Here is a 24,492-nt window from a genome sequence, read left to right as displayed (position 1 = left end):
TCGCCAAAAAATTAAATTAAAAAAATTATATTTTCAGTATTTTGTTTGATTTTTAATTCATGTCGTAGTGTATTGTTATCGATTCTTTCCTACTGGATTAAAGAAAAAAAATGTATGAAATTTTAATATGATTATTAAAAGGTCGCTCGAAAAGATCTAAAGAAATGCATCAAAAAATTTATAAAAAAATTACGAGCGACCTTTCAAAATTCAAATTTTCAACTGAAACTTTCGGAAACTAATTTTTTTTTGTCTGTAAAATTATACCCTAACGAGAAAAACAATAAAAAAAAAAAATAAAAAAATCGATTTTTGACGTCATCTGCGTAAAATTACGTTCGATGCATATATTTTTGTCAGTTAATTTTAAATTAAAGCGCTTTTCCTTTTCTAGTTAGTCTAGTTCATTTTCTAACTTTTTTTTTTCTGTCAAGGTGCCACGCGAAAAATTTGCAACAAATACTGCAGAAAAAATTTTTCGAATGACAGCTTGGAAAAAAAAAAACAAAAAAAAAATAAATAAAAAACAAGAAAGAAGTTCATAAACGAAGCACCCTAACCTGCGTACATATAAATTGCCAGGCAGTCGGTATCGCAGGTGAGACAGGCTTGAGAGAAGAGATAGTCTGATATGATCTAGGCGTGGCGGTCTTTCGCACGAAACTGCCGCAGGTTCCACAGAGATAAGTCGGCGCCGAGTTTCATGATCACGTTTCACATTTACTCCACGTGACTTATTATGGTTTCGCGATCCTTGTAATTGGAATCTGTTCTTATAAGTCACTTTTTTCTTTTTTTTTTTTTTTTTTTTTTTTTTTGATCTTCCTTTTTCTTTTCTTTGTCAATTATACGTACATATAACTATTTCGTGCGCGTAACCTCGAAAAAACGTTGATTGAAAATTTTCGATCCTTCTCTTCGTTGTCGTAAATTTTTTTTTTATTTATTTATTTATTTATTTTTTTTTTGTGAAAATAAGATAAAGCGTCGCGAAAATTCTACTGAAAACGTATAAATTCAGACGATGTAAATTAAAGGAGAGCAAAAAAGGGAGCCTTTCGATTCGAATCACCTCTTTAATGTGTGTGGAGGTTTTTTTTTTTTTCTTCTTCTTTCTTTTTCGTTTTCTTTTTTTTTTTCTTTTTTTTTTGTTCGTCTTTCCTTCCTCACTGTCTGCGGTATTCCCGATCGCCGAGAATTACCGTTCGATGTTCGAAAACCACGCGATCGAACCAGGGAGAATTTATATTTTCTATTAGGTATACGATAGCAAGAGACAGACAGACAGACAGACAGAGAGAGAAACGTAGGCGTGGCTATTATATATTTATATATATATCCGTCCACTTTATTACTACGTTTTAATTACACAAACAGTGATAATGATCGTTATATTCTAGTCGTTTCTTAATTGGTTATTTTTTTTTCCTCCTCTCCTGAATCGGTGAATTAATTAAAGTAATTACGCGCCGCGTAAGAAGCGTTGAAAGTGAAATTATCTTCGCGACTTTTCGAGAGTCTCGATTTTTTTTTTTTTTTTTTTTTTTCTTTTGTTTTCAACGAGATCGTCAATCGCACGGTATAATAAAATCGCATAAAAATATAACGGAAGATTAGAAAGAAAGAGAAAAAGGAGAAAAAAAACAAATGACAAGTTTCTCCGTTCAAAGGATAAACGTAGGTCGAAAGGATGATCGGTGCTAATAAATTTGAACAAGACGCGGGTAAGTAAAATTGAAGAAAAAAAAAAAAAAAAAAAAAAAAAATTTGAAACAAAAAAAAATTTTCCAACGTCTGCGGTATATAAAATGTTTAGGAATTTTTTTTTTTTTTTAAATCTAAACCGATAAAGACTGCGACAGAGTTTGAAAATGATCGAATTATCGCGCTACAGCCAGGCTGAAATATTCTCTACTCTATACGGCTGTGACACATCAAGGTAAATGCAGATGCATAACAGAAATAGCTCGTTAACCTGCAGCACGATTAAGTAGGTACACCCTGCAACCAGCTGGAGTTGGAAGCTCGTTAACGAAGTCAGTAAAACGTGTAAAATTGCCCGGCATTGGAGTCTGGCCGAGGTGAATAGAGTGGATCGGTAAGTCGAAGGATGAGGATGGATGAGAGGGGAGGGAGGGGAGGGAGGGGAGGGAGGGGAGGGATAAGCGAGGACAAAAATTTCTACGGGATGCTGCAGCGTGAAGATTCGCGAGCATAAGAATCCGCGGAATAGGAGGTCAGCTCGGAGAGCAGAATCGGCGAAAGCTGCTTTCTAGACGCTCGTCGCGATTCCTTCGTCGCTGCGTTTCAGCAGCAGCCGGATGCTCCTGGCCGATTTGCGAAGGTCGCGATTTTCCTTTTGACACATGAAAATAAACCTTCTTTCGCTTGGATCGAGATCAAGACTTCGATATTTTTCGTACGATAAGTCTTGGAAGATAGGATTACTTCAATCATATATAAGTCGTAAGAATTCTTAGAGAGAACTTTTCAACGTATTCCTTTGCGGTTTTTCCCTACTTCTGATCTTACTGATTCACCTTTTATCGAATCGAATAGAATTTTATTTAAAACGTAATGACAAAGATTTATCTTTACAAACTATAATCTAGGTACAAAAATATCTCGGACGTTATAAATTTATCTTCAATAAAGTAATAATCGTTGTTTTATTATACGTGAAAGTCGGGAGCCTGCGGTTCTGGATCGACGATATTGAGATCATTGATCGATGCAACTTTCATGGCTTAAATAAGCTTGCGATCCAGATCGACTTGCCGGGTTTTTTTTTTTTTTTTTTTTTTTTTTTTTTTTTATCAAAATTGTTTTAGCAAAATTGTTAAAAATAAAAAAAAAGTCACTAAATTTAATTTCATAGATAATTTTCATTAATTAAAATCCGCAATTTATCCATGATCGTAAAATAAGGCATTTCTATTCCTCCAAAGCGAATTGCAGAGTCGTAAATACCTCGAATTTGCGGTAAATTGCAGGAAAAAAAGGGGAAAAAATGGAAGAAGGAAGGGTTCGGGTTAACTCCGGATAAAGGGTGGTTTGTGGGAAGAAAACGATATCTGCAATGTTGTGGCGGTTCGTAGGCCGCAGCTAGGCTTTTGCGCAAAGCGATCTCTGAACCCGTTGAGCGATAAATCGTTGAAAACTCTCTTACCGCGGGGTCCGAGATTACTCGCAATTGTTGTCGCCGATCCCCCGAGAACCATAAATCCTTTGATTCTCTCCACGATCTTCTCTCTCTCTCTCTCTCTCTCTCACTAAGTTTTTCTCTATCTCGAAAACGCCGTTCCCTGAATTCGAAATTTAATATCTTTTTCATCGAAGGAACTCTGACGACGTGCACATAAGGATACATCATATTTTCAGCAAAAGAAACGAAAGCAAAAAAAAGAATAATACGGAACAAAAAATGCGTGTCAGATAAAACGAAATTATTGTAACAATTTCGATTGGCGAAGAAAAAGATCAGCCGTTTTGATATTTTTTTTTTTTTTTTTTTTCTTTTCTTCTCTTTTTCACCGACACAATTTATTCTCGATAATAATCTAAAAAGGAAAGCGAAAAAAAGTAAGAAAGCTACAACAATGTAAAGAAACGGATGAGATCTAAAATCGAAAAAAAATTGGGCCACAACCATTGGAAACTGCATTGGCGTGACGGTCCTCGTTAATCGAGAATCTTGAACTGATGACGCGTTGATTCGCTAGTCGCAAAATGTCTGCCATATCAGGTAGGTATTCGCCGGGATTCGTGGTTTTGATTGAAGAACAGAGAACCTAGGTCAGTAGCGATTCTGGAGAGTTGACAGAAGTTTTGGAAAGAGAAACCAATGAAAAAAAAAAACAAAATAAAAACAGACCCAAGAGTTATATCGGCTGTAGGTATTAGAAATTTGGCAAACGTTGTACAATTCTGAATTTGAGATTCATTCATTCAGAGAGAGAGAGAGAGAGAGAGAAGTGAGCTTGATTAACGATGCAAGTTTTTTTTTTTTTTTTTTTTCTTCTTATTTTGTCTCGTAATTTTGAATTTCTTTCTTCTTTTTTTTTTTTGCTTGAACGTCGTTGTAAGCCGTGTGGCTCGATCGTAATATTTGCATTCAGATTATTCCGATCGTCAATTAATCAACGTTGCAAAACCATATAGTTTTAATTCAACATTTCCATTCCATTTTTCGTTCTTTTTTCATTTCGCAATGTGAATGAAATTTCATTTTAAAGCACATCGTTTGTCGGTTGCGTATCAGACCATAAATGAAAAACAGACTTTGAGTCTATATTCGAAAACTGATTGCGAAAAGTGGCGAAGAAACGATCTAACAGAAATAAAAAAAAAACAAAAAAAGAGTAAAAGAAATAGGAATAAAATAAAGAAAGAAAAAAAAAAGCGACGAGAAACCGACGAGATGAAAAAAAGTAGAATCCTTTCGCGGACGCTGACCTTGTACAGATGGATCGAAATTACCTTTGTGCTTACGTATTGCCGAGGTATCTTACTACATTATAGCTGCATTACATACATCGCTTGCTATGCGATGACGACGTTGGAAAATAAAATTGCGAACTACGGTGAATTATTCATGCGAACGGATTCGCCGAATGATATATGGCTTTAGGTAAAACGAGAACGCATTTGACATACCTAATCGTATTGCGATTTAGCCAGATGTAGCCTGAGAGATTTTGGCAAGAACGAAATGAGCAAAAAATTAAATTAAATAAAAAACAAACAAACAACAAAGAATAAGGTACTAGCCGGTTGATTCTGGCGAATGCTGATGATAATTAATGATACAACACTCGAAGAATCTTCCAAATTTCTTCGTTATTCGCATTGAATCTTGTATTAATATATGTAAAAAAATTTATAAACAATTTAAAGCGTAAGATATATTTTTATTTCACTAAGTACAAGTTTTATCTGTAATAAGTTGATCAATTTTTTTTTTTTTTTTTTTTTTTTTTTTTTTATCATCGAGAAACGTTTTAAATTCGTTCCGACGTCAGATGAAATTTGTCGTGCCTCGTTTTATCTAATTTCTGGCTGAAATCAATGCGAAGAATAAGATAAAGAGGAGAATTTTTTTCTTCCTAAATCTTTTCTCTTTTTCTCTCTTTCTCTCTAAAACTCTGAGCGATTTATAAATTACGACTCAACTTGGCAGGTTTGTAAAAATTATTGCATTATTGGCAAAGCGTTAAGCCCTCGGTCTATACACACAAGTATCCGATAGAAAACATTGCGAGACATATTATTCCGCAGTTTATAGTTTAGCTCGGCTCTGCGCAAACGATCTAACCTCACAGGCAGCGGTTGTATCGAGAATTTTGCACCGTCTCTCTAGTCGTGAGATTGGAAAGGCGAGAAAACGTTATACAACCAGCCTCGCTCGGTACGCGGCTGCCATGCCGCTATTTTATTTTATTCCTATCACGCCTTGGATAGACACGCTCTGTACACAGTATAAATCGCTCCTATTCTCTCCATGAAATAACTTATCTTATCCTATAGTTTTTATTTCTTTTTCTATATTCTTGCTAATTCTATATCGGTACTCGTTTTACACGCAACTTTGGGTACTAATATAACGGATTAAAGAGTGAAAAGGGTGTCATTAGTTTAATCATACACGTTATACAATATATATTTATTATGGAGGCGCAAAAAAACAGACTGTTTTTTTTTTTTTTTTGAGTCTCGTGTGACAAAATGTTAGTTTTTGATGGTTTAAGAGTCCAATCCAAAGGTCAGCTCAAAAAAAAAATTTTGAGAGGTCGCTTCAAATTTTTTTAAATGTCAAAAATCGTCAGAAAATTAAATTAAAAAAATTGTATTTTCAGTATTTTGTTTGATTTTTAATTCATGTCGTGGTGTATTGTTATTGATTCTTTCTTACTAAATAGAAGAAAAAAAATTTATGACATTTCAATATGAATATTAAAAGGTCGCTCGAAAAGATCTAAAGAAATGCACGAAAAAATTGGAAAAAAATTATGAGCGACCTTTCAAAATTCAAATTTTGAACTGAAACTTTCGGAAACTTATTTTTTTTTTACTGTAAAATTATACCGTAACGAGAAAAAAAAATCCCCCAAAAAAAAAAAAAAAAAAATCGATTTTCGACAAATTCTGACGTTTTAAAAAATGTGGAGCGACGTCTTAAAAATTTTTTTTTGACCTGTCCTTTGGAGTGGGCTCTTAAACCATCAAAAACTAACATTTTGTCACACGAGACTCAAAAAAAAAAGTCAGTTTTTTTGCGTCACCCTAATATATATATATATATATATATGTATATATATATATATGTATATATATAAATATATCTAGGCGTGTTTGTAATCTACATGTCTACCGCGCGTCTCTGCATTGGATTCAATGTCTTGAGAAATTGTGCAGAGACTGAGTTACGAGGCACGTTTAACTGGATTCAGAACTTGTATCGCGTTACGTAAAACCGTATCTCGAATAATTTCTCTCTTTTCCTCGTTGATACAGTTTTGATAGTAGGTATAAGTAAGATACTTGAGTTTTTCTGAACTCAATTTTCACCAATTCAACGTCTGACTTTGTTAAAACCTTTTATTTTATTCCTCGTTATTTGATTATTTGTACTTTCACAAACCCACGAAGTATATAATATACAAATAACAACGTATAGGTGTAAGTTAATCGGGGATGTGAAACGAGGCGTATCGGGGTACATCGGAAGCCAATTAATATCCACTCCACGCGAGATGGCGATCTGCAGTATCGAAACCCGAGAGCGAGACGACTCGGGGAATTCGGGACGATTACACGGGGCTGGAGGGACTCGCTCATACATACATACATACATTCGTCGTGCATTTCGGTATAACCCTGGAGGGGTTATGATATAGCCTCGCCAAGGGGGCAACTTGTCAACACCACCGCGACCCTTGCTGCACCAACCCTAATTCAAGCGCTCGCCGAGTTAGATCCGATTCTGAAACCTCGTTGCTCAAAGCCGGTATAGTGTAGAGGTGATATTAAGCGAAGAACAGCGATTTTTAGCCACCAGTGTGCAAAGTAAGTACTTTGCGCACGCTTTTTCACAGTGCGGGAATTGGAAATTTTGCGCACTCTGACCCGTGCGCAAAATCGAAATTTTCGCAGGAAGTTTAGAAAACTTGTTCTTTTTCATATCTATCTATTGAAAGTAAAACGAGGATACCATTTAACGGATAAGATACATGCGAAAAAGATCAACTCGATCTTCTACGTCACACGATAAACCTATATAAGTAATATAAAGCTCCCAGTTGTACGTATATAATAAAGTATTTTTATCCGCTTTAAATTATCACGGAACCGATAAATTAACAATAAGTCTCGGTTGAATTACGAATCAAATGCAGTCGACGAATCGCTTGTGCAGCTGTTCGCTCAACCGTTAACCAATTAATTTTTCTCCCGCATGCCTCTGCATGATATATATATATGAAATATATATGGTATGTTTATAAGCAAAAGGAAAAAAAAAAAAAAATGGAAAGAATTGAAGAAAAATGAAAGGATATATTAGAAATTAGGTCACACGGTTAAATAAACTGAATTTCGAAAATCAATGGGTTAGAAGAAAGAGAGAAGTCGAAAGAGAAAGAGAAGACAAACGACACCCGAGAGACGAAGAATTTCCGTAATAATTGAGTGTGAAATTGAACTTACGTTTACACCCCTCCGGGGTGAAATTACACCCAAGGAGATTATAATATTCTTCGGCTCTTTTATCTCTGCAACTTGGGCGAGGAATCGAAAGGTCGAGAAGATAATTTTCACCTTTAGATTGTGATTTTTGAGAATAATAATAAACTCCGTTTATTCCCGAGTCAATTATAATGTTGCCCTTTTTTAACTGAAAAGCGGGTCTAAAGTAGAATATTATTCCCTCTTAAGGGGACGCATTAGAGTAGATGGATAGAAAAGTAGGCGAGTTTGGAGAATTTTTATCAAAAAAAAACTGTTCGATCGATTCTATTCGTTTCTTTTTCATTTCAAAGTTTATACGTTAATGTACATTCAGTAATTTTTTCATCAAAATCATGCAACTTATAATTTCATTATGCAATTTACACACAATATTCTTGATGCTTAAAACTTTTCGAAAGAGGAATAAAAAGAAAATCCATTTTTAAAAAGTCTACTCAGCTGCGAATAATCTTCGACTTTATTCCCTTGTGACATAATGTAATGTTTTTATTTCAAAACATTTATAAAAATACAAATTAAAATAGTTTTCTTTTGACTACTCACTTTGTATATGCCGTCGACGAGCCTGGTGAGTTCTTCGGTTTCCATCTTGGCTTGTATTTGCCGCGTAATTCAGGCAGAAATAGTGTCGAGAACTAATCGTAGAAAGCGAGGTAGACCGACTCGGTTAGGGACATATTTTCTATGGTGTTCCTCCTTTTGTCCACTTTTTCATGCAGCATGCAGAGGTAAGAAGGTCCCTCTCGGTGCTGGTGCAAAATCACCCAACGAAGCGAAGGAAACGCGCTGCAGGAACGGTTATTTTTCTGAAACACACACAGTAGGTGGTAAATAAATTTAACCGTTAGACTCGGTACGACGGTGAGAGAAATAAGAAATTACAAATAAAAGAACAGTAGACCAAGAAATTTTTTGACGTTTTTTTCATCACCAGTGTCCATAGACCAGAAATGTTCGGTCATTGTTTGACCGTGAAAATTGATTTGAGGACACAACAAACCGCAAGAATTTCTTCCTTATATACGGTAATTTACGTATCGTAGCTGCGAAACTTCTTCGCCGAACATCTGCGTCCCATTTTGTCAAAACTACAAATTTCTAATAATATTTCAAATTAAATTGCTATAAATTTTATTATACTCATATTTTATGCAGGAATGTTAATTTTTTTTTTTTTTTTTTTTTTTTTTAACGGAATAAAAACGATCTGATTTACAAGTCGATAATTCTTTGGCATAATTTACACGTGAAATATAAGAAAACCAATGAATTTTGTGAAGAAATTTTGAGATGCGAATTCAACGAGAAAGTCGAATCTACATAAATGAGAAGAAACCGTGATGTTTAGAAATTCGAGGAAAAAAGGAAGAGATAAAATTGTAAATATTCGAGTATTTAGGTTGATATTCAGCCACTTAACGAGCCGCACGATTTATACGGATATATGCGGTGAAATCCGGGCGTCTTAATCAAGCCTGACCTTCGCCGTAAAACGAAACTCGTGTCAAGGAGCAATTAACACCCGTAACTTCCGGTGCTGACGGGCCGAGGGACCAAACTCTCTACGACGATATCCGTTTGGGTATCTGGATAAACGAATAAATCCCTGAACTACGGATGTATATGCGATTCCTATCAAAGAAAGTCATAAAGCAAAAGCAAGTCGAACCGGAATTTTCCGACGATTTTAAAAGGAGAATTGAAAGAAATTTGAGAGATTTTGTACTTTTTAAAGAAAAGAAAAACTGTCGAGACTTATACAGCATTTTTTCGATTTTCTACTTCAATTAATTACGAGGACGAAAAAATCTTCACTTCGCACCTTTAGCAGTGTCCAAAATTTAGTAAAACAAAAGGCATTCTCATTTTAAAAATCGAACTCCTTCAAAGTCCAAGATCTAAAATTGAGATATAATTAATGATTTTCTCCCTGGTGTTTCGTTACGTTAACGTTACTAACTTTGAGTTCATCAATAAATGCGATAATTTCTAAAACGCGGTCAATTTAACGCGTCACGATTTTATCCTTGATCCTTTTCAAACTCCACGTATATAGATACGACAATACCGTGTGTTATACATACATAGGACGACAGTCGTAAGCGCCAGAGTTCTAAGGCAAAGTGCAAACTTGGCAGACCTTTTCCTTTCCTCGTGAAATTCCAAAGCTTTATACCTGAGAGCAGGAACGAACGGAGATAATAGCGTCGATCCTTAACGTCGTGTGCATACCTTACGTATTCATGTACGTACGTACGTATTACAAGCGTGAGAACTCGAGTCACGTGACAATATGTTTCATTCTACGCATTCAAGTATCATCCGGCGATGAAATTGTTGCATATAATACGAGAAGCGATGCACTCCGTGTGTCGTGATCTCTCTGTTATTATATTATATCGTCATTACATGTATTTTCTGCATCCATCTGCCTGCTGCCTTGCGGAAAAATCTCTCAGAGAAAGTTGTAGAGGGTTCGTGTGCATCAGTCTCATACCGCGATCCAAATTACGTAAAGAAACTAGTGGAATATGGTATATATTATATAGTAGAGTACATGCCTATGCAAGCTATTGTGGTCGTAGATTATAGCGCAGATATCGAGAACGTATGTTGTGCGGTAATTAATTTCTGTTTCCTACTCTCTCTCTTTCTCCCTCTCTCTCTCCGCGAATCTTTCTTATCTCTAATTCGTTTCCCTTTGTTTTCTTTGTGACTGAAATATCACATCCGAGCATCGAAATAACAATTATATATAGCTTCGCCAAATTGAGAAGCGATATTCCATGAGCAAGTCTATATGTACAAGGTATAAACCTGGGTAGAAAGGCATGTCAAATTCTTGTTACTTTTTATTTGTCTTCGATATCTTTTTGTTCGTTCTCCTCTTTTTTCACCAACAATTACACACACACACACACACAAACGCAGTCGTAAACGAGTCCGGATACAAGCGGGTGTCCTTGCGGAATGAAAGTTAGCAGGAGGAAAACTTTAGCGTATATTATTTATTATATATATATACATATATATATGCATTGACTTGAATCATTCGTCACGTTTGACTGAACGAAGCAAGCATCGCAAAAACGATTTTATTAAATTTAATTTTGTTTCAGTTTATTACGATTTAATTTTTTTTATCCTTTTCTCGTATAGATCAGTCTGATGGGTTTTTGCACAGAAAACGCCGCATATTTCTTGCCTTAGATATATACTATAACGCGCAGAGAATTTCAAACGCTCGAAAGATGCGCAAGGATGAAGGGTTTCAGAGACAAGGACGGAAATGAAAGAGTGATGAAACGAGAGAGAGAGAGAGAGCGAGGAGGGGGGAGAAAAATGCTCCGAGGGAAAAACCCATGGAGACAAATGACTCTCTGCATTCTTAACATTTTTCCCGAACACTGCCGCCGGTTCTTTCAACGGAACACGTGGTACCGACATAATAAACTCACCGCTATTATACAGGCGAGATAATAAACCCACGAGTGATCAGGAATTCAATTTTGAAAAAAGCCAAGTGAACCGTATGAAAAAAAAATTTTTAATCCAAAAACTTTTTCTGGACAAATTTCTAATAATTTGTAGAAAAAAAAGTTCTCACCGTGCAGAGTAAACGACGTCAAGAATCAAGTGCGAATTAAATTCCGCAGGTATAAAAGCTGTGGCGAAAAATCATTCAAGAGTTCGCAAAGGCGATAAATCCAAATCACATAATCCTGTCAGAGACGTGGAGGACGAGATATTTCGTCCAGAATCCTTTCCTGAATGGTAAATAAAACGCAGCCACGTTCACAGGACACTATAAAGAACAGAAACTGCACTGCGAGATACGCGGATGCCTTTGCTCGACATTATACGTTGTGTGTATTCAGTTTCTGGCCGCGGTGAAACGAGCGGAAGAAGAACTCGCGGGATGACCAGAGGCGATGGCACGATGGGTATAACTGGTCGGCCAGCATCCGTGGACCGTTGGCCAAGCCGATCTCTCCGGGATGCTGCGAAGGCCGGATCTCATCTCGGCGTCTTTATCTCTCGCGGCTAAGCGAGCAGAGGAGCCTGGATAAATACTCGCGGCTCTGTTAATGAACGTGAATCGACGCGTATTTCCGCAGCATCCCTCGATCCGCACTGCATTTACATTGTATGTCATTCCTTAGATATATGCGTCGCATCGCGATCGGCGAAGGCGATAATTACTAGACTCGATTTCGCGGTTCGTTGATTATCGATAATAACTGGCGTTTGTTCTTTCTTTTCTCGTCTCGCTGTTCAATGGGATTCGTTTTTTCTTCTTTTATCCACTTCAGCCTGCATGCGCAGGTATACCATTGATCTTTAATTCCGTAATGACGATGGGAAATAGAGTGAATTCACGTACAGGGTGAGACAATTGAAACGCAGAGAATGGGTGGAGCTCGGTTGTGTTTATGGCAATGTTTGAAGGTTCGAACTAGTGTGAATGAGAAACGATTATGAAGATACTTCGAATCAGGATCGGCTTTTCTTGTTGTCATATCGTGACTTCGACGTTTCAATTGACTCACCCGGTACATATGCAGGTTAAGCTTTTCTCGAGAATTTTATTCTAATTTCTTCTACCGCGATTAATCCATAAAGATTCAGTAAACTTTTTTCATCCCAAAATCAAATCCGTATATTTCAATTGTTTGTTGTTAAAATATTTAAATTCATATAGATTCCTATTTTGTCAATTTTTCCCCAAAATCTGACTAAGTGAAAAAAAAAAAAAAAAAAAAAAAAATGGACGGAATTTATTTTCGGGTGAAAAAAATTCTTCATCCCATTATACGCTAAAAATGTAAATAAAAAATTGACCTCGATATCGATTCGTTGGTGAAAATTAGTCCCGACGCGATTTCTCTGTCGGAAAATTATGCCGAGACGAGACGAGCTGTAAATGGGACAAAGTAGCGAGAGGATCGTACATGGAATAGCTGCTCCTCGTCTCTGGTCATCGGCATTGCTCTCCGTTATATTATACAAGCGACGGAGCGAGTTACCGGCATACTTAGTAGGGTATCAGCGTAGCTACTTCGCGTTTTACACGTGTCACGAGACGTCGTTGAAGCGATGCCCACCACTAAGCTAAGAATAATCGTTGCATCGTTTAATCGAGTACGAAAGAACAATCGAACACGATTGGACTGAATCGGTATAAATTCATGGATTAATCTATTGTTTCGTATTTTTTCAAACGGTTTATTTGAAACCAAAATTTCGTAAATTTCAGTACGTAATCGTAATGGCGGAAAAGTTTTTTGACAATTTATACTTTCATTGATTTTTGGTCACTCTTGGCGGTCCTTCAAACTTGGGAGAAGAATAAGCGATAAAAATTAGTCAACGACAATTTTACGGAACTTGAATGAAATCGAGTCGTTCGAATCGAACCGAATCAAATCAAAAATCATTCTGATTATAGTTGCCTATTTTGAAGCTATCGCTGGATTATCGAAGAATCGGCAGACGATTTGAAACTTACGCGATCAATAACGAGGATTTCAAATTTGAGTGCATATGTATTTATTACAAAAAAAAATAGTTGGTTTTTTTTTTTTTGGAGTCGCGTGTGACAAAATGTTAGTTTTTGATGTTTGAGGAACCCACTCCAAAAGACAGTTCAAAAAAAAATTTTTAAGAGGTCGCTCCAAATTTTTTAAAATGTCAGAAATCGTCAAAAATCGATTCTTTTTTTAAAAAATTTTTTCTCGTTACTAACGTAATTAATTTTACAGACAAAAAAAAATAAGTTTCCGAAAGTTTCAGTTCAAAATTTGAATTTTGAAAGGTAGCTCGTAATTTTTTTTCAATTTTTTGATGCAATTCTTTAGATCTTTTCGAGCGACCTTTTAAAATTCATATTAAAATTTCATACATTTTTTTTCTTTAATTTAGTAAGAAAGAACCGATAACAATACACCACGACATGAATTAAAAATCAAACAAAATACTGAAGATATAATTTTTTTAATTTAATTTTTTTGACGATTTTTGACATTTTTTAAAATTTGGAGCGACCTCTTAAAATTTTTTTTTTTTGAACCATCCTTTGGAGTGGGCTCTTGAAACATCAAAAACTAACATTTTGTCACACGAGACTCAAAAATTGCGGAGAAAACCCGTTAATCGTTTAGATTATCAAAATTTAGATACAGAATAAAATCAAGATTCAAATGCATTACCGCACCTTTTGCAAGTTGCCAAAGATTTTCAGAGACACGTTATTTTCGAGTGTAATTTTTTATCCGAATTTTGTTTTGTTTTTTTTTCTTGTTTTTTTTTTTTTTTTTTTTTATTGTAGTCAATTTTTTGTTTCCATTTGAAATAAATCTGCGGCGTGGCGTCGAATCGTTCGTTTGAAATTCAACGCGTGTTTCTATCTACACAAGCTTCTCGGTTCCGATATAAAGATGACCGAAGTGGAGATGCCGATGGCCATGATTGACCCGAAAAAATTCTTCGCGAGAAACCAGTTGGTAGTCTCAGATATCCGACGGTGTACAAAACAGTGATGAGAAGGGGGGAGAGAAAGAGAGAAAGGAGGAGAGAGAAAAAGAGATGGACCCGTGCAACCTCATGCCAGAAGAAACTCGGCGTTTAAATACTGAATGTGTTGTATTTTATGTACACACGAACACACACACACACACACACACACACACACCTCGAATTGCTCTTTTTTTTCCTCCATCTGCCTTCGGGAGCACGTTGCGCATGAAAACTTCACACGAATTCCGGTTTTCAAACTTTGTCTTTCCATAAATTACATCTTAACATTGAAATCACGTCGATACGTGAACTGACGAGCCTTTCATGGCGCCAAGTAAAAGAATTGTATATATAGTATTTTGGGATAGGGTTGACGTTTCGAATTCGAAGAGTTTCGACTAATTCCGAATTACTTGCTTGGCGAAACTTGAAGTTGAGAAGTCAAATCTTTACGAATAACAAAATTTCGAATGGATGGCTTAAAGTTCAAAAATTCAAGTTCCGATAGAGCAAAATTCAGAAAAGAAAAAAAGTCTCGATTGAGTAAAGTTCCAAAAGCTGAGAAAAATGAGAAAAACCGAAAATCGGAATGACAGGATTCCGGACGTAATAATATCGAAAATCCAAAACAAGGAAAGATCAAAGTGGCGAAATTTCAGCAAGCCGGAAATACACGGAATTAAAAATCTTGGATCATTCGTAATTTCGGTGTTTCAGATTTCAAAATTATCTCATTTCCGCACTTTCGGAACTTTGTTGTCTCGTCAAAATTTCATTTCCTTACTTTCTTAAGTTCCGGGGCCAAAAAATTGGAAATTTGTCGCTTGTGGAATTTTTCCAATTCGGAATTTCAATGCCACCTCTTTCCGGAATCCCTCTGACCTTTTCTTTTTTTGAAATACGATTGTAATAACGACACGTGGTCGCTGCTAATCTTTGGTTTCGCGATTTCCCAGTCGAAGTAATTAACTCATGGGCGCCAGGCTTGTTCCCCTAATGTAAAAATCGTGTAACTGCGTTAGATAGCCACGAGTGTAGCTCGTTGTGCAGTCATAACGCTAACAATACGGCATATGCTGTTGGAGTGAATTGAATAGGGGCGCCTGTAATGCAGTTCTTTCCCGTTGTGATAATCGTTGCATACACGCGGAGACGATAAGCGAGTCGAGTGCACACAAGGGTGGCGGGTTAACAAACAATTGGAAATTGTGGCTGAGGGGGAGAAAGAGAGAGAGAGAGAGAGAGAGAGAGAGAGAGAGAGAGAGAGAGAGAGAGAGAGAGAGAGAGAGACGAAAAAATATCGAGGAATGACAGTATAGAATATGAGTAGCTAGACAAAGAGAAAGAAAGTAAAGGTAAAATTATTATTCGAGGAATTGCGACCGTTGCATAGAAAATTTTTCCCTGGGATCCGATGAACTGAGATCAGGTTGGTTAAAAAAAAGAGAGACAGAAAGAAAGAAAAAGACAGAATAAAAATACGAATGGCTTTTATATTCCTACTCAAACAGTTGAAATGAGAGTAAAAAACGTGGCTAATTAGTTTTTGACATACCGTCGGTGAATGTAATTCGAGTTTTGAGAGCTGAATCATGAAGAATGAACAAGTTGGACTACGTAATTCGGAAATGTGGGTTCGTGTAAGAAAATATCGGATCGGGATATTTAAATCCAGCATATATACAGCAAGGATATAGATATACGTAGATATTATATAAAGGAGCAAAAATGTTATGCACAATGTAGCCTGGAGCGTGTAGTTTTTCTTTAACCCCAACCGCAGCTCTGGTTTCTCATACACTTGAATAAGGTATAGATATTCCAAACGTTTTCTCCTCGCATGTATTTCCCAAAGGCTTATACGGAACTTATCTTAGACACACGTGTATACATATACCTATCTACACACAGTATTGAAACATTTATTCAAGGATGAGATTCTCTCATCTTTCCGTTCTTATTTCCCAAAAGGTTTCAAAAACCGAGAGTGAGAGAGATAGAGAGATAGAGAGATATGGATAGAAAGTTTGGGGCAAGAAACGAGACGTTATAAAATATCGCGAACATCAAACGATCAAACATAATTTTTTATACCCGTCACTTCACTTTGAATTTATAACAGCAAATGATAAGAAATTGTTATAATTATTAAATATTCATCGATTTAATATTCCAGCTGTATCTCTCAGTCTTGTCTATATTTAAACAATAAGAAAAAAAAAAGAGTGAAAAATAAATCCCGGTCATCGCGATAATTCTTGCCTGAATATTGCAATCACGTGATTGCGTGACGTTCGATAATTTTGTAAAAGCAATAATCATATTGTATATTATGCAAAAAATAGGTCAGTCTGCAGATTTCTCAAATAATTTCTACCCCTTTCTAATTTTTTCTCCTCTCCTATTCGTCCTTACACAATAAGCCTTACAAAATTGAAATACTAAAATAAGCCATATAACTGATTATGAGGCTAAGAATGATGAGAGAAATGCATCGTTCGATACAACGATCATAACAAGCATGCATCCGCGGTCTTCAATTAATTTACCGCAAGTCCCGTGTCACGGATACAAACCTTCTTTATTTTTGCAAATTAATATGAACAGCTATGCAAGTGATTATACGTATATATATATATATATATATATATACATAGACTTAATAAGTGTCTATAAATACCTACCGCAGCGAAATTGCTATCTCTCTTGAACATGTAACGAGCTATACAGTGCGGGATAAATTGACCAAAAAAAGAAGAAAAAAGATTGATTGATAATCAATGAAAATAATGTATCCGTTGACTATATGTATATAGACAAGAAGGATGAGTTGCCTCGAGAACCGGATCATTACCGATGATCGGAATGTCGTTTTAGTAAATTATCATCTTTTTTCCAACAAGATATTAGATATAACTGCACAATCTACCGCTGATAAGTAACTAATCCGTTAAATACGTTTATACGTTTGTTTAAAACTAACGTATGTAAATTCCTAACGGTAATTCGATTGCCAGCTGAAGTTAATTTTCTGAATTATACAGGCACGAAAAAAATTTGAAAAAAAAAACAAAAAAATAAATAAACCGTCCAACATTTATTTTACAAGCACGTTGAAAATGTTTTGTTTTGTTTTTTTTTTCTTCTCTTTCTTTTTTCTTCAACTTTATATCATCCGCGCCGCATGCATGGATTTTCATTTTCTTAAAATGTAAATGATTTTTTTCTGTTAGTAGGTCAAATTTTCTTCGTGAAAAAACGATGACCAAATTTCCCCATTAATACTCCTCATTCGAGGTTGTAGAAACCATAACACTGCAGCGTAGAACAACGGTTGTTGGATGGATAAAAACCGCCGGAGGCACAGGTTGTACCTTCGAAACCGGATTTCACTCGTACATGCACCGCGAGTATATGCGCAGGTGACTCGATCTCAGCGCGTTTGTTCGTGTAAAACTTACACACACACACATATAGTGTATATATGTATTTATATATATATATACATATATATAGCCATTCAAATTCAGTGCGTAAAAATGCAAGAATGCCGTTCAACTGCAACGGGTAACGGAGATACGTAACGGTAACTTTATATTCAACACGTTCCACCTTCGGCCATAACACGCTACGACTTATATGTGTATATATATATTATATATGTATGTATGTATGTATGTATCGCAGTTAAATATATATATACATATATTAGGGTGACCGTTAAAAAAAATGTTCATGCTACAAGTTAAAAAATCTTATGTTATCCTTGAAAAAAAGAAGATCCTCATAGTTTCAATGCTGTATCATCTTACTGTTAAGGGGTGGCCGGCAAGTTGAGAAAAGAAAAATAGAAATTTTTCCTTTCTGAGATAAGATTTCATTTCTTTTCATACGAAAGACTTTTTCAAAAAAGGCAATAAAAAAAAAAAAAAAACATCAAACGGTAGAGAAATAAATCTGTGATTCTAAAAGTACTCTTTACTAAAAAATTTTCAATTTTTCATGATGAAATAATCCGACCATAAAAATTATATCCTGGAAATTAGTCTATAAATAAACAATTTGAAGAAAGCGTAGAATGAGTAATTGACAAATTAAAATAGCAACAAGACATAAATCATATGAAACATTGAAAATATTTGAGTAAGAAGTATTTTTAAGTCTACAGTTTCATTTCTTTTTGTTAATTTCCTTTCTGATTCGTTATAAATATATATATTTTATATGTTGCAGAAAAATTAAACGGTTTACATCTATAATCTAATAATTGAAACTAACAAGGCCGCCTCGACTCGTTCGATACAACTGATATATAATATCGTTATCGAATTTTACCTCAAACGATGCTTTTCAAATAACTAAGTAATTACGATTGAAATTAGTAAAAACAAATTACACATCTCTTTACAAAAAATTCGCTACGGATTAAACGTCTGTACTGGAATAAAAATTTATCTAAAATAAAATGAAAAACCAGTCCACCTGAAGAGTGAGAGAAAGAATAAAAATAAAATAACTCCTTCACCTGACTTTTTTCCTCTTATCGATGTCTCGGTAATTTTAAATTCTTTAACAATTTGCACTAATCAACTAATTGAAAATTTCGCAACGAAAACTGTTGAAACGTCAATTAGGCATCTATGAAATTTTTTAAATATATATTTTTGAAAACCCCAACGTCAGTAAAAACCACACATGAAAGAGGCGAACGGTTAAAAAAAAAATACCGACCACCCCCCACCACCCCTCCACCTCAACCAAAAAAATAAATAAAAAACAAACAATAAAACCGGAAACTACTGGAAGAAAAATGAAAATTCTGCAAAACTATCGGGGGACAACAGATGCGAATGCAGATGCGATGCATCCGCATATTTACACGTGTTCTAGACAACTAGGTGGATGCGATGCGATGCGATGCGATGCGATGCGATGCGATGCGATAGCTGCATGGTATTAAGGATCGCGCGATTTACATGAGATAATTAAATTTAGCCACCCGGTGCACGCGATTCCCTCCCTCCCTTACCCCGTCTCTTCTATTTTCACTTCTCGCTTTGCGCTGTACTGCAGGTGGATATCTATTATCTAAAGTGCGATGGATCCGGTCTTCCTAGATCGGTAGAGAGCTCGCGCAGCGAATTGCAGTGAAACCGCTAATCTATTATATATATATATTTAATCTATTTATTTTATCATAGAGTTCCGAAGACGTTTTGAACATATAAACGTACAAACGGTGAATCGGAAAATTATTGAACCTTCGAAGATAAACAGCTGAATGTACGAAGACGAATTAATTTTAAATGAAAATTAGTTACATTGGTGCAGAATTATTTTAATAGTGTAGACATTTTTTTTAAACAAAATCAGAAATAGTGAGGATCAGACTTTTGTCGGGTTCGCATGGAATTCCCGCTACATATATAGTCAAAGAATAAGATAATCAAGTATTGCGACACATTGTACAGTTGGTCAATGACATTGAATGTTTGAAAGAAGAATTTTTAATAAAAAACGAAGTAGAATGGCCGAGAGGAATTAAAAATTTTTATATCCCTTTCCTAAATCACGATTATCGAATCGACGATCGAAATGAGAACGAGAAAAAAAACACGAGATAGATAGAAAAGTGAAATCATAACTGACACATATATGGCATTGAAAAAAATAAACGAAGTGAACAAATGCCTTGACCAAAATATGGTGTCTATAACAATTACGATCACACGAACGTCGATTTGCGTTACGAAATTACGCGTAGCTGTCAAGCGCTTGAAAACAAGAAGATAAAAAAAAAAGAAGGAGAAGAAAAAGACTTCGATGATAATAACAAGAAAGAGAACAACGAGAACTGCGTGTGCAAAGTATACAATTAATTGCCCGCTACGAAGGTGATTGTTGTATAGATGAAAAATACAGTCTGTACAAACATTTGATTCATTTTTCCTTTTTTTCCTGCTCGTCTCAAGCTTAGAGCATTCTTTTTTCTTTTTTTTTTTCTTTTTTTTTAACAGGATACTTCGCGTTTTAAAGTGCAGTAACAGTAGCGATAATAGGAATAATAATGAGGCTAAATTTTTCTCCCACACACACACACACACACACACACATATAATGATACCTTAAACCGTAGCGAAACGACGACGTTATACAGCTCATTCGTCTGCTGCCGCTGCGGTAAATGGTGCGCAAAGTGTATTATTACGTCGGCTGGTGCACTCTCTTTTCATATTTTTCTTCATTTCTCACCTTTTTTTTTTTATCACACTTGTAGTGCTACACGTAATTATAATTTACAACATATGCGCGTACACTCCAGTCTGCGGTTTTGAGCGGGCTTGAAATTCCGAATTTGAAAAAATTCAAGTTTCAGGTTTAATGTGAAGAAATGAAAGTTTTGACGAAGCGTCAAAAAGTTCAGAAAGTATGGAAATGAGATGATTTAAATATCTGGAACATCGAAATTTTGAATGATCCAAGGTTTTTAGTTCCGTGAATTTATGGTTTGCTGAAATTTCACTTTTTTGATCTTTCCTTGTTTTGCATTTCAGATATTTTTACGTTCGCAATTCTGGTCATTCCGAATTTCGATTGTTCGTATTTTTAAACTACGCTAAATTTTTTCTCTGTGGAAACTTTATTTTTTCCAAATTTTGCGCTATCGTATATGCTTAAATTTTCGGAATCTTAAATTTCAGAAGTTTGTTGTTTCTTCAAAGTTTGATTTCTGTACTTTAAGCTTCAACGCCAAATAATTCGAGGTTAGCTGCCATCTGAACTTCAACCCTAGCCCAAAAAATTTTCCTCATGGACCACAAAAAATTCCTTCAAGTATCTTCGACAAGAAGTTTCCTAAGTTTCAACCTCAACTATTCCAATCATATTCGATGGCATCGACAGTAAAATAATAAAAATATGATAAATAAAATTTGTCGAAAATCTCGTCGACTGAGTCGAAAATAAATTACGTCAAACCAATCACACAGCATAAATGAAATGGACAAGGTAGGTATAATAACGAGATAACGACGCGTCTGTATCCTGTATTCCACCTGCAGCGATTAAAGGAACGATCGTTTCGTTTACAACGACGCAGTTAACAGACACAGAAATAATATTACACAATATATCTATACAATTTATATATATATATATATACACACAATACGTATAGGTATATATAACACAATAAATGCTTGTACATTGTGTTAATACACGTGGAATCGTTTGACCTTCATTTCTAACCGAAGAATGATACAATTCACTGCTGACTTACCTCGTTTGCCGAGGTGCACAGGATCAAGTAAGTAAGTAAGTAAGTAAGTAAGTACTCGAGACTTCTTTCGGCATACATTCGAAGCTGCACCCAACAACAGTTCTTGTCTCCTTGAGCAATGTGACATATTGTTTAGATATTAGGAGGGTGAGTATAACGAGACCGACATTCACACGCGTGAATCTATCGAGTTTTAATCAGAGATACGTAATTGCGTATCATAGATGCAAGCATAATGCATATTCAATTAGTTTTTCTCGTCATAGGAGAAGAATTTTATCTCTTCTCTTGCATAGTATCACCTAAACACTTTCCGCAAGTCGATATCGTTTGTTTATTTAAAGAAAGAAAATTTGCAAAAATAATATCAAGTGTAAAGTGTAATGTAAAAAAAGGAATTACGAAAAGGAAAAACAGTCGACGTTCGAACTTCGAGTCACGTGGTAAAAACTATGAATTTTACAGAACTTCATCTGTCGTATGAAAATTAAATTTCATTAACAAGACACAAATAAGAAAAAACAAAAAGAAAAAAAAAAAAAAAATCGGGACAGCAACAAAAAATGTTTAAAAACCATTCAAAACTGGGATAAAATAATTTCGAAATTTTTCTTCGGTTTTGTACGTTTCGAAAATTGGGCAAAAGGAGACAAAAAAAAAAAAAATATCCGAAATCATTGATATTGTGGATAAGAAACGAAGATGGAATTTGTCTGTCTTGTCAAAAATTCGAGAGAAATTTTCTCTACCAGTTTCTTGACTTTTGTATATATACCGCAATATTTGTTCAACAATTGAAACATAAAATCCTCACGTTGTGATCCAAATTTCGACAAAGTAAAAAATTGCTGAACAATTTTTAGAATAGATTAAATGAAAATAAAAGAATGAAAAAAAAAAAGAAAAAAAAAACTAAACCAGCGGCAATTAATATCCGTATTATTTTACCTAGTTTTTATCAATCAATTAATTCAACATACCTATATATGTATAATTTCACCTGTCACGTAGAAGAATCACGTTGTAAGTAAGTTAGTTTAATTTAATTTAGGTAACGCGTTTAAACATTGGCATCGAGTCACAAATCACATGGGAATTAGAAAACTACAGCTGGCACGTGACTTCGCGGTTTTTCCTCGTTTCGCACCTCCTGCAAAAGGGTGAAACAAACCGAAATAGACGATCCGTTCGGTACGGCGCGCGCGCTACGACTGAACGACTATCCGTCCGGCGTCGCGACGCTGCTCGAGTCGCCCGTCGATCCGTCGCGACGCCGTCGACGGAGGCCAGAAGGGCTACGGAACGGTTAATCAATTTTTAGCTTAAATAGATTGCAAAAAGTTTGTTAAAAGTGGATAATTTCATTGCTATTTTTCAAATTATGTCCATTTTGAAAGGGATAAAATTCTCCATTTTATTTCGTCCTCAAAATTTTCGCAAATTTGTTTAAAAAAATCTCAGCATTATCCGCGACGACGAGGCTTCTCTACGCGATGTAGGTACTTTTCGTCGGTGAAGGAGAAAACGAGGCCTGACTTTTTTAATATACCTGTCGTGTACCCATTCTCTTCTTGCTTTCCTTTTTTTCTTCCTCTTCTTTTCCAAGGCTGCTCGCTAATCGGAACTGCACACTGTTCGACAGACATTTCGGTCTTGTTTTCTTTTCATATTTTAGATCGATTAGCGGTTATTTGGACCAGGAAGAGCGAAAATCGAGAGTGTAATTTGCCTTGCTATTATAAGGTGACCGAAATGAGTTTACTTGTTCTAAAAATGACGAAAATTAATCGAATTTCAATTGAATCGATGATTTTTTACCGATTAATCCACTATAATCGATCATTTTTCCTCACAATTGGTTTTTAGTTTTTTTTATCACCACGAACGACGAATATTTTTACCTATATAAAATTGAAAAACATTTTGAATGAAACTAGAAATTGTTAAAAAAAAAAAACTTTTCAGTCTTTAAGACTACATGCTGAAATTCACGAAGTTTTGGTTTTAGATGCACAGTTTAATAAAAAAAAAAAAATTGATTAATCGATTAATTTTTACCGATTCAATCGAGTCGTGTTCGATTATCTTTTAGAACTCGATTAATCGATGCATCGATTATTCTTAGCGTAGTGGGCTGCATCGCTAACTCGTTCGAACGAAAAAAATCTGTTCTCTCGATTCTCCGCGCAGATAAATTCGCGATTCTTGAATGGATATGGATTTCACCCATTCATAGATCACGCATAAGAGTGAAATGAAGATTATTAAATACCGAGCGCCCACACGAATAACGAATATAAAAATATTCAATCGTCTGCCCACGCGCTTCGGCAAACTCTTAATGTTTCTACACCTCGACGAACGGATAATCTTGTCAACTTTATCTTCCATAGATATCGCCGATTCCTCTCCGTCTTCGGTATATATCGAACCGTCAATCTTAATTTAAATTTTAGACAGCCACCGTTGTACAATATTTGCAAAAGTGCGAAAATTACGCGACGAAAGAGATATTCGAGGCCTTCTTTCTTCTCGAGCTGCAGAAAAGCCCGCGGCGTGCAATATTAATCGGCAATTTATCCTGCACGACTGACTTTCCAGCATCCCGTGTATATTACGCCCATAATAATGCTGCGACCGTTGTATAATAACTCAGTTTTAGCGGTCGGAAGTTGGACGTGATTGCGATTAATTTTTCATTATTATTGAATCTTTTTTCTTACATACGCGAGATACAAAATCGCGACTCGGATCCAAGACGAGGGTGAGATTTCGCAACTTTTCGCATACCTACGTTGTTGCAATATTCACCGACAATACGCAGCATCCATTTCCTCGGCTTGTAATTTTATTCGCAATAAGTGAAACTCGCAAGCTTGCCGAAAAACTTTGACTAACATTCGCGATCTGATACCGTGACGAAGCGGAGAAAATTGCAAGCCTGTCGACGC

General features: G+C 35.5%; 2 protein-coding genes across 3 annotated transcripts in view; one reads left to right on the top strand and one right to left on the bottom strand.

Moving 5' to 3' along the window:
• LOC124408199 (zinc finger CCCH domain-containing protein 13) overlaps window positions 1-22,761 on the bottom strand; it is a 102,996-nt gene extending 80,235 nt beyond the window's left edge. Inside the window, exons 1-2 of the mRNA XM_046884948.1 lie at window positions 22,522-22,761; window positions 8,290-8,552 (exon numbers count right to left, since the gene is read on the bottom strand). Coding sequence (XP_046740904.1) covers window positions 8,290-8,334 — 45 coding nt within the window. The 5' untranslated portion in view covers window positions 8,335-8,552; window positions 22,522-22,761. The remainder of the gene's footprint in view (window positions 1-8,289; window positions 8,553-22,521) is intronic.
• Window positions 1-24,492, top strand: part of LOC124408205 (acyl-CoA Delta-9 desaturase-like) — a 354,733-nt gene that overhangs the window by 90,610 nt on the left and 239,631 nt on the right. The gene's annotated exons all lie outside the window — the stretch shown is intronic.

Source organism: Diprion similis, chromosome 7 (genome assembly GCF_021155765.1).
Source record: "Diprion similis isolate iyDipSimi1 chromosome 7, iyDipSimi1.1, whole genome shotgun sequence".
Classification (NCBI taxonomy): Eukaryota; Metazoa; Arthropoda; class Insecta; order Hymenoptera; family Diprionidae; genus Diprion; species Diprion similis.
This window is presented reverse-complemented; position numbering and strand designations above follow the sequence as displayed.